The sequence below is a fragment of the Solea senegalensis genome, unplaced genomic scaffold (genome assembly GCF_019176455.1).
Source record: "Solea senegalensis isolate Sse05_10M unplaced genomic scaffold, IFAPA_SoseM_1 scf7180000014013, whole genome shotgun sequence".
In the NCBI taxonomy this organism is placed as follows: domain Eukaryota; kingdom Metazoa; phylum Chordata; class Actinopteri; order Pleuronectiformes; family Soleidae; genus Solea; species Solea senegalensis.
Window position 1 is genome coordinate 1 of NW_025320938.1, and position 10,923 is coordinate 10,923.

The 10,923-nt window shown below is 41.9% G+C and overlaps 1 protein-coding gene across 1 annotated transcript; it reads left to right on the forward strand.

The window, feature by feature from the left end:
• The first annotated feature begins 547 nt into the window (after nt 1-547).
• LOC122760736 (serine/threonine-protein kinase VRK1-like) lies at nt 548-10,683 on the forward strand. Its single transcript, XM_044015896.1, has 7 exons — nt 548-620; nt 2,421-2,541; nt 3,091-3,152; nt 7,088-7,266; nt 8,142-8,264; nt 8,835-9,023; nt 9,915-10,683. The coding sequence occupies exons 1-7, from the start codon at nt 548-550 to the stop codon at nt 10,179-10,181; spliced, it is 1,014 nt and encodes a 337-aa protein (XP_043871831.1). The 3' UTR covers nt 10,182-10,683.
• The last annotated feature ends 240 nt before the right edge of the window (nt 10,684-10,923 follow it).

A 10,923-nucleotide genomic window follows, 5' to 3' on the forward strand; every position in this document is an offset into this window, starting at 1 on the left:
ATAACTTGTTTTAATGATTTCTTTCTTGAGTCAAGCAAAGAAACGAGAAAATATTCTAATCTAAGAAGCTGGAAAATCCAAAAGCTTATTTTAATCATTTAAAAACATATTAAAAAAACGTATTAATTATCAAAATAGTTGACGACTAATTTAGTCATTAATAATCAAATAAATATGCAACACGCAATATCGATACTTTTCCTTTCCTGTGACTATTTCAAAATAAAAGTCTGGCTGTGGGTTACTACTTAAATATAAATAATTGTTTTATTAATATTTTAATATTTATTTATTTTCTATTAATGTGAAGGTGCAAAACTGGAATATTTGGTCTGTATTTGACACATATGGTAACATGCGAGAACGCTGCAGGCCAGATTAAACTAGTCTGCGTGCCATATGTGGCCCCAGGGCCATATGTTGACCATAAATATTAGCATTTTTGCATATAAAGTAGCATTTTTGCTGGAAATGGCCGTCCCTATTTAAAGTCTGTATCCTGCTGTTCTTATAAAGAATTGAAGGATAATCTGTGTGTGTGGAGATTATGACTGAGGACCAGACCCTCGACCGCCTCTCCTCTGACCCGATGGCACCAGTACCCTCTAAAGATGTTGACAGTTCTGAGAGGTTGCCATGGTGAGCTCTTTGGTAAACACACGGCTCCTCGCGAAGTGGCAGCAGGTTTGTGAGCGCGGAGCTAAACGGTGTAATTATCGCCATTCTGTGGGCGTCCGGTGGACACGCGGCCGGCGTCTCCCGACAACAAGACTGCGAAGCAAAAAGGGGTTAAGAGTGTGACAATGCGCGCGCTTTAGGGAATCTGAATAACAATAGGAGATAATTAACAACGTCGTTGCTGCCTCACCTCCTTGTCTAAGAGAGTGTGTGTGTTTATACGGGTGTTTTATATGCACACGTGTGTGTGTTTTTCAAGCATGTCCGAGAGCGCACGTGTGTGTGTGTGTGTGTGTGTGTGTGTGTGTCTCTGCCTCGTCCTGTGCCATTCATCATACGGGGGCAAAACAAGTTAAATGCGAGAGGAGCAGATGCACAAAACACTATTATGAGCAGTGATAATGTGCCTGCAGCACGCACACAGGGCAGCCGCTCTTAATGTAGTTGTTGATCTTTTTAATTGTTAATCTATTACGGCGCTCGGGGAGTCGCTATACTTTCTCCCACTGTCAGTATTTGTCATCTTTATTCTCCTTCACCGGGGCCCTCAGTAGCCAACGGAGCAGCGTGTAATTATGTGGGAGCAGTCGAACGACGGCGTCGTTAATGCCGACTTAATGCACGCGTTACAACTGCGCTGGAAAACAACTGGAGTCAACTCTGAGCCGCCGAGATGAAGAGCAACAGGCGGAGTGAATTTATGATACGCACCGAGCGTCACTTACAACTTCAGCTGAAATATAAGCCGCCACCTTAACTTAGGGCGAGGAAACTTGGAGGTAACGTTCTGCGTGGCTTACAGTGGTAAAGCAGTTTGAATTTTAGCATCGTGAGGCAACAATGTGCTTCATTTTGAGTTGCTGTGGAGGAACCAAGCACACGTTCACATGTTCACATGTAATCAGATTACCGCCCTCGTGTCCCGTGTAATCTGGTTGTGCGAGCCAGTGACCGCACTCCCTCCCCAGACCAGACTGTAGTCCGGTGTATTAGAGGAGGAGGAGGATCCATGTGTGGCTGTGGCTCAGGGAGGAGATTTCTCTCCTCCGATGGAGTCGCTCAATAGGTCATTTCTCTGGAGACGGCGTTTCTGTATCGAGCTGCTAAACCTCCGCGGGCTCCGCCCCTCCGGATGGACTAGGTTCACACGTATTGATAGATCGCACACATTAATGTAGACCCATGCGATCGCGGACACACACACACACACACACACACACTCTTAAAGGTGCTTGTTTAAAGTCGACAGATATATACTTTTGTCACTTTATCTTGCAGTTAGGCAGCAGTTTCCACCTTGAATTTCTAAGTTTGTGTTGCTTTGTAAACCTCTTGTTCTCCTGCATCAAATTCCATAGAGAAAATGTTTAGCTCGCAAAAACACAGGAGTTTCCAGTTTACTGCTGCCTTATTTGGCAAGTTTTCATATTATAGGAAAGTCTCAATAACTTAATAAAGGTTTTACAAAACACCAACGTCACAAACTAATACATTTGAACCTTCTGACAAAGGCAGCTGTGGATCGACAGCATCTGTGCACTGTGATGTAAAATTGCTGATTTTCTCTATGGACTTTGGTGCAGGAGGAGTGTTTTATTCAAAGTGACACAAACTTTGTTTAATGGCAAAATAAAGCACCAAACATATTCTTAAAATCCTTTATATGTAAGCTGTGGCTTGGATGTTGGTAGAAGAGTTGGTAGAAGAGTGTAAATTTATATCATTTTTTTGCCGTTTCTCAGATCCATCCAGACGTGGCGACCTGCAGATTTTGGGGTTTTGTCTCCTTCACTGGTTGTGTGGTTCTCTGCCCTGGGATAAAGTTCTCAAGTACCCAGCTCACGTCCAGGAGGCTAAGACCAAGTAAGTTAGATCTGTAGTAGAGCTGCAACTATTGATTATTTTCATAATCCATACGTCTGTGGATTACTCTCTCAATTAATCGAGTACTCGTTTGGTCCATAAAATGTCAGAAGAAAACCTGGAAATAGTGATGTTCTCAAATCATGTACCAAAATCATTTCTTTGTTATATGGAGCAAAAAAAATAATAAAAATAGAAAATACTCACATTTAAGAAACTCAAACTGATTATAAGATTAATTTAGTCAGTGATTAATAGTAAGAAATTTAAAATGAGCTGCCAAATTGAAAGTTTCTTTGTTGTATGTAGCAAAAAAATATTTAAGAAGCTGAAAAATCTACAAATGTAATTATTGGAAATAAACACTCAAAACCGATGAATCAAATGCAGCCTATATTTAAATCTTTACATGTTACACAGTGTACACCAATCACTATGTAAACTACGTGAGTACAAAGTCTACTCCGCCATGTTGGCAGGAAAATCTTCTGCAAAACTGAATGAACAGCTGATTTGAATAAAAGTTTTATGTGTGTCTTTCTTCCTCAGACTGATGGATAATCTGCCAGACTCAGTGAAGCAGCTGTCAGTGAGCAGAGAGAGCAGCACAGGTGAGCTGCAGGCCTCACACTGCACTGACTCATAATATTACTTAATGTGAAAAGAGTCCCAGTTTGTAATGGACTCATTCATCTGAATTACTCACAGCAGTACACACACACACACGTGGTCGTCAGCTGTTTTTAAAACATTTAAATGTCAAACTTTTCGCGCTGTTACTGATCTCAAAACCCTCATCCAGATGCAGTTTTGTCACTAAGCGATAGGGAAATGGACCAGACCATTACAGTTCACCGCCTTTGAGTTTACATAGTGTTAAAGGTTTTGTCTGGACCATGCCAAACCCTCTCTGCATCTTAAGACGCAGAAACACAAAACTATACGTGTCTCAAGCCACGTTCATTTTTGAGTTTCAGCCTTTTTTCTACATTTCCCAGCAAAATGAAACTTGTTGATAATGACTGACAGTCCAGAGTGGTGATTGTGGTGACTCTAAGACAGTAAGTGAAGCTCAGCTTCATCTAAAATGTTCTTTCACTCTTTACATTTCACGACAAAACATGCGCTAGAACTGGATTAGAACATCCAGAATCAGCTGTTTCTCATGTACGTCGGATCTTCTTATGTGATCCTGCAGCAAATCAGGGTTTTTTCACTGCGGCGAGCTCAGTGCTGATTGAAATGTGGCAAAAACGTCACTTCCACTGAAGCTCAGCTTCTCTGGGAGTCAATGGATCATGATTGGAGGAACTGTCTGAAAGGCGGAACAAGTTTTTGATTGACAGAGGAACCTTTTCTGCCTCAGTTCTCTCTAGTAATCAGGTCAGGCATCGCGTTAAACAGGTTTTTAAAATATAATACTTTTTTCATGTATTCCTAGACACTAAAACTACTCTGCAAAGTGTCAGATTAAAGTCATACTGCTGGGAGAATGTCAATATCATTATAAACAGATCTTTTTTCAGTCTGTTTTTGTTGGGAACCTCGTGCATAACGGCAAAAATCAAAAATAGGTGCTTTTCTCACACTCCAATCTGTTCACATGGGCGCTGAAATGAAAACTATGACAGAATGTAGTGATTAATAACTGTAACTGTACATACAACCTGCCATAAATGATTATTATTAGTATTATTATTATTAGAAGAAGAAGCAGCAGTGAAAGACATGTGTGTCCCATCATCATCATCATGGACACACCTTTACCTTCACCTCTCTGTGAGCAGAGGTCTCACCTGTGTGAGTGTGATGATGTGTGGACAGGAGAGAGAGCAGGTGCCACAGATGAGACGTTTCCATGGCAGCGTGTGACGTATGGAAGCCGCTGACTCTTAATCTGACCTGTCTCACTCTCTGTGCAGAGATGCAGCGCTGACCTGTTTCCGAGGGGCGGTAACGTGTTGTGTGACTTCCTGTGCTTCCACTGGTGTTCTGCTGTGTGTCTCCTGCGCTCTCTGCAGTTTTATATCTACTGGAACTATCGTTTCACTGAACAAACACTCGTTTTATTACTAATACTAGTACTAAGACTAATACTTTCACCCGCTACTTTTGCGTAAACTCTATCGTTTACGTAGATCACATACGGTGTTTCTTTCTAGCTAACTTTCTAGCGTAAAGTTAGCTTAGCAGCGATGGCTTCTCTCTCTCCCTCTCCTTCTCCTGCTCTGTCCTGTGTTGTGTGCCACATGTTTAGTTACTCCTCTGCCTCCTTTAGTGATAAAAGTACTTGTACAAAATGTAGCTTGCTGGCTAGGGTGGAGGCGAGGCTTAGTGAAGTAGAAACTCGGCTCTGCACCATAGAAGCTAAATCAGTTAGCGAGTCCCCTCTAGTCGGTGCGGACCACATAGCATTAGCTCCCCCAGCAGCTCCCGTGCAGCCGGGAGACAAACAGGGCAGCTGGGTGACTGTACGCAGTAAGAGGCGTAGTGTTAAGCCTAAGAGTCCTGTCCACCACCAACCTGTTCACACCTCAAACAAGTTTTCCCCTCTCAGCACCACACAGACTGAGAAACCAACTCTGGTAATTGGTGACTCCATCCTGAGGAACGTGAAAATAGCGACGCCAGCGACCACAGTCAGGTGTTTTCCCGGGGCCAGAGCGGGCGACATAGAGTCTTATCTGAAACTGCTGGCTACAGATAATCGTAAATTCAGTAAAGTTATTATTCACGTCGGCAGTAATGACACCAGATTACGCCAATCGGAGGTCACTAAAGTTAATGTTAAATCTGTGTGTAGGTATGCACAATCTATGTCTGACAGCGTAATCTTCTCTGGTCCTTTGCCCAATGTGACCAGTGATGACATGTATAGCCGCATGTCGTCATTCAATCGCTGGCTGTCGAGGTGGTGTCCAGAAAACAACATTGGGTTTTTACTTTTAAACTCAGAAAAAACTGAGGTCATTATACTTGGCCCTAAACACCTCAGAGAAAAACTTTCTGATCACATTGTCACTTTAGATGACATCACCCTGGCTTCCAGTTCCACTGTGAGGAACCTTGGAGTTACTTTTGACCAGGAAATGGCTTTTGATTCACACATAAAACTAATTTCCAGAACAGCCTTCTTCCACCTGCGGAACATTATGAAAATTAGAAACATTCTGTCTTTACAGGATGCTGAAAACCTAGTTCATGCTTTTGTTACATCTAGATTAGATTACTGTAACTCCTTATTAGCAGGATGTTCTAACAAGTCTGTTAGAATCCTTCAGTTAATTCAAAATGCTGCAGCACGGGTTCTGACAGGAACTAGAAAGAGAGACCATATAACTCCAGTGTTAGCTTCTCTACACTGGCTCCACCCACAGTTTAGAATTCAATTTAAAATCCTCCTCCTCACGTACAAAGCACTTAATGGTCACGCCCCTTCATACCTGAAAGACCTAGTCTTACCTTATCATCCTAATAGACCACTTAGGTCACAAAATACAGGTTTACTTGTGGTTCCCAGAGTCTGTAAGAGTAGAATGGGAGGCAGAGCCTTTAGCTACCAGGCTCCTCTCCTGTGGAACTCTCACTCAGGATATGATTTGTGTCTTTCCTTCCCTCTCTCTCTCTCTCTCTGTATTCTCATCATGCAGGTTGCAGGATCAAGATCCAGTTTCCGAGGCTACGCGCATCGTCACCATTATTATTATTTTGTAATTAAAAAGTTGATATCAGTAACTGTATAAACTTGTAACCTGATACAGTTGTTGTGTATCTGCTGCTGGTCTCCCTCTCTCTCTTCTGTCTCTCCCTCATCTCCCTCTTGTCCTTTCTCTCCCCCCATTTTCTGTCCCCCACCTCTCCACTGTCCCCCATTTTTCCTTTCACCCCAACCGGTCGAGGCAGATGACCGCACATCTCTGAGCCTGGTTCTGTCAGAGATTTCTTCTTCTCTCCACTGATGCCTCGTGTTTGCTCGTGTGTGTGAACTGTTGTGTTTCTCTGCTCTCCTTGATGTTGTCTATGTACAGAGCCTTGAGATAATGTATGTTATGATTTGGCGCTATACAAATAACATTGAGTTGAATTGACCGACGCCTTCTTCAGCCTCAGCTGCCACAAATACATTCATACTGTAAATAGAGCCACTCAATTCATCCTATAAGAGATTTAGAGTTTTACACTCTCTTATAAATATGTTTGCTGATATTATCTCACTGTTAAAGTTTGTGTCACTTTGTAAGACACTCACTGTCCCATAGAGAAAATCAGGGATTTTAGCTCACAGGTCACAGGAGCTGAAGGTCGACTGCTGCCTCATTTTATAAGTTTGTGTTACTACGATGAATCCGATGAAAGTCTGATTTAAGATGCAGAATTTCAAAAAGAACACGTTTGGACTCGCACGTGTGCTGGGTGTTAAAATCACTGATTTTCTCTATGGACTTTGGTGCAGTTTAGTAAACGCAGTTTCTTGGTGTCCCTGTTTTCCAGGAGAACTGTTGAATGTGCTGTGAATCTTTTCTTTTCTCGTCGTCCTTGTCCTCAGATGAAGTGGCTGCTTTCCTCCTGTACGTGAAAACTCTGAACTACCAGGAGAAACCAAACTACCAGCACCTCAAAGACCTGCTGTCCAGAGCTGTGAGGGGACGACTGGACTTCTCCAGGCCTGAGGGACCTGCAGCTGTGTCCTCCACCAGAGGACAAGATCCTGGCACCAGGGAGAAGGTGAGGAGACTGAATAGTCTGGATAAGTCTGGAACACCAAAAATTGTGGATTATGACACATATTCAGCCTCTTTGTCTTAGAAAACTAAGATATTGTGACGTCTTTTCTTAGTTTTTAAAGGCAGCACTGACAGTTTTATTCAGATATTGTGATATATTAACATTATTATTAGTAAAATTATAATAAACCCTATATTTCCGTTACCTCTTCTTAAACTGGATTAAGCCTGATCATTTTTTGTGTCAATGCAGAACTTTATTGGCCTTTTCACTAGTGCGTTTTGTAAATATCTTTAATTTAACAGTAAAAAAATCTCGATACCTTCAGATTTATCTGTACGTTAAATGCATGTACAGATAAGTGAACTTTCAGAAGCTCCAGTGTTGGTCACAAACCCTCCTTTATTTCCTTTTTATTGAGCCTGTTGACCTCAGAGTGTGTCAGCAGTGAAGGAGGAGGAGGAGAGTTAACCTTCTCCTCCTCCAGAGCTTCACACAGTGTCAACCACAGGCGGTCAGGGCTAAATCTGAAGAAGATGACCCTCCTCAATCACTTCTCGACCCCTCGGGGGCGCGGAGATCGCAGAGTTGATGACGGACACTTTAATAGCAACGCCTCCAATTACGCTCGTGATTTCCTCTCTCTCTCTCCTTGTGTCGTTTAGTTTCCTCTCCTAAAGTGCCGGCCAGTTTGATCCCTAGTTAAACACAAGTGGCCGTTTAGTGAGGGCAGAGTAAATGTCAGCCGCGACAAAGGCCGCTCACTGAAGCATAAATATTCTGTTTCATACCTGATTATAGTTGGCACCAGTTTTATTGAAGAGAAATAATCATTTTCCTATCAAGAAATGCCTCAATGGGACATTTTTCTATAGCAGAATGTAGGACGTGCCGGACGAGCCAGAGGAGCCAAAGCTCCGGTGAGAGATGAAGAACAAGACGACGGTATGAGGTCCAAACCAGTGCTGGCTCAGTACCGAAGAGGACCGCCGTCACAGGTAAGAACCCAGAAAACCACTCTGTGAGCCATAATATGAATAAAATGTCTCATCTACTCTTTTAATGCATCTATTCTATCAAATAAAGACCACATAATACACATCTACAGTAGCTTAAGTGTATGTTATTTCAGGAATATGTTAACCTCTTAATCTTGACGTTTGAACGCCTTTTCCTGCTGGAAAATTAATGTTTTGTTGTCTTTTTTAACCGTTCACTCTCCCACACCAAAGCCCATTGAGAAAATTGGCCATTTTGTTACCACAGTTCACAGGAGTTGTCGTTCCACTGCTGCCTCCATCAGTAACTTCTAATAAATAATAATCCAAAAGTGACACAAAGTGACCACATGAGGCAGCAGTAGACCAGCAGCTCCTGAGTCTCGAGCTAAAAACGAGGTTTTTCTCTATGAGCTTTGGTGTTGGAGAGAAAGCAATTTACTGGAACACCACCAACCGTCAACATTCACTTCACTTCTTCCCAAATGACTTCCAAGAAACGCTGACAGAAGTTTTAATGAACCCACAATGTCATTGAAACAATGAGTGATTTTTGCTTCTTGACCGCAGAAGGAAGAGGTTTTGCATGAAGTCGGACGATCACTGAGGCCGAGGCGTGGACCTGTGACGTATGTAGATGACAGTGATGAGGAGCAGGAGGAGGAGGAGGATGATGAAGAAGATGAGGCCAGACCCAGAGCCATCGCTGCATGTTATCTCAGAGGTCCTCCCATTGGCCCCAGATCACAGTCAAAACAGGTGTGAATGTGTCAACGCAGCATTAACATCGATCATATTTACCTTTTACTGTCGTTTCGTCTTTTTAAATGCCGAATTCTACAGAACTTGGAATTTAGAAATGTTCTACTCCAGTGTGGGCGCCAAGAAAAATAGTGACTAAAATACAACGTTAATCATATTTGTTTAAATTTTAATATTCTAAAGTATCACAGTATTTCACTTTCTTTTAGAGCTCCAACTAAAGCTGATTTTCTCGAATGTCGTTTTAATCACAATAGTTGACGATTAATCGAGTATTTGTTTCAGCTCTAAGAAGCGTTATATAAATATTCTTGACACTGGTTTTGTGTTGCATTTAAGCTTCTGACCACTAGTTGGCAGTAGCCTTTCGGCCATTTCACACCTCTAATTAGACAAAGACAATAGTGTATTGTTTATACATAATAACACTGCTAGTTATACTAAAAAAAAGAAATAATTATTAACCCATTTTTTGGGGAAAATCTCAATATATGCGTCACATCACTGGATTCTTGCTAAAACACGGCCCTATTTATTAAAAGTACGAACTGTAATATAATTGTATAAAGTAGGCGGGATCTAATCAAGTTTTTGTGCACATTTAAGTCTTCACAGAATGCGATTCTTTTACTAATTCAGTAAAATTGAAGTATGAGTGTGCGTCATTTCTGATAAAACGTGTTCGACTTTAAAGATTTGTAGCATATTCTTACATTTCAAGCTTCCAAGTTTCCTGAAATACAGACCATTTTGTTCTCTGTAAGGTTTAAAGAATAAAATAATTCAACAGTATTTTCTTCCACATGTTTATTTATGTGTTAATATGTTAAACAGCACAGTAGAATGTCCAGTTTTAAAGAGCAAACACGTGAAATTATCCTCCAACAGGACACGGAAAACAAAGTTATCTTCAGGAAATGGGACGAGGACGAGAGAGTCCGACCACAGAGGACACAATACTCGCATCTGGACTGTGAGTGCAGCGATTGGAGGTCACAGGGTCACCACGGGAGACACGCCCCCGGCGCTGTAGGTGCACAATCCCACACCGGTCGCACATGGACAAACAGACACTTCCACTGGCTGGTTTTTGTGGGCGCCTCGCTTTTCTTCGGGGGTTTGTTTGTCGGGAGGTTGTCACAGACGTTCTACTGACGTCGTCTCTCCTCAGGACATTTTCACAGTGATGGGCTGAAAAACATAAGCAGGAGACTCCGTTTACATGTTGAAAGTCCAATTTTAGTCAGAAATACGGACCTGGATAATGTGATTCATGGTCCGTTTACTCCAAGTCTATAATTCACGCAAGGAATCATGGGATACTGATTGTTTTTGTACAAACTACTCCCCATTATGATTAATTTATAGAGTCAGACTTTCATGTTTACTGGTCAACCACATTACGTGGATGTTGTATTTATCTCTCTTTAACGATGGTGAGTGTAGGACTGATGTAAAATTATTGACAAACCTAGTGGTTATGATTCACATTACATTTATCTTTTTTTTCTGCGTCCTGGTCTCAGGGAAATAAAATTGATATCTTGCCATTACACTGAGCAGTGACGATTATGGGATTAGTGTTATATTTCATGAAAGAAAGTCATTTTCTAGAATGTGAAGAGAACTAAAGAATAAACTAAAAAATCTATGATGATGATGGTGTCGCATTCACTGACTCTTTACTTGGTCCTTGGACGACAGAAGTAGCTCAGGCAGACGAGACTAAAAGCAGCGTATTGTTTCAGGAACTCGCTCACAGAAGAGAAGGCTACGCGCTGATGAAATGCGATCGACTGAAGGACTTTGTTTCACAGATGTACGTACGTACCTGGGGTGGAGTGGCTCAGTGGTTAAGACCCTACCTTGTGTACCAAAGACATCATGGTCGCAAGTT

Bases quoted from the DNA above. Each gene is read 5' to 3' on its own strand.
- LOC122760736 (XM_044015896.1), top strand. From the start codon at position 548: ATGACTGAGGACCAGACCCTCGACCGCCTCTCCTCTGACCCGATGGCA. The intron at 7,267-8,141 runs GTGAGGAGACTG...ATTTTTCTATAG, and splicing joins ATCCTGGCACCAGGGAGAAG to CAGAATGTAGGACGTGCCGG. The intron at 9,024-9,914 runs GTGTGAATGTGT...ATCCTCCAACAG, and splicing joins CCAGATCACAGTCAAAACAG to GACACGGAAAACAAAGTTAT.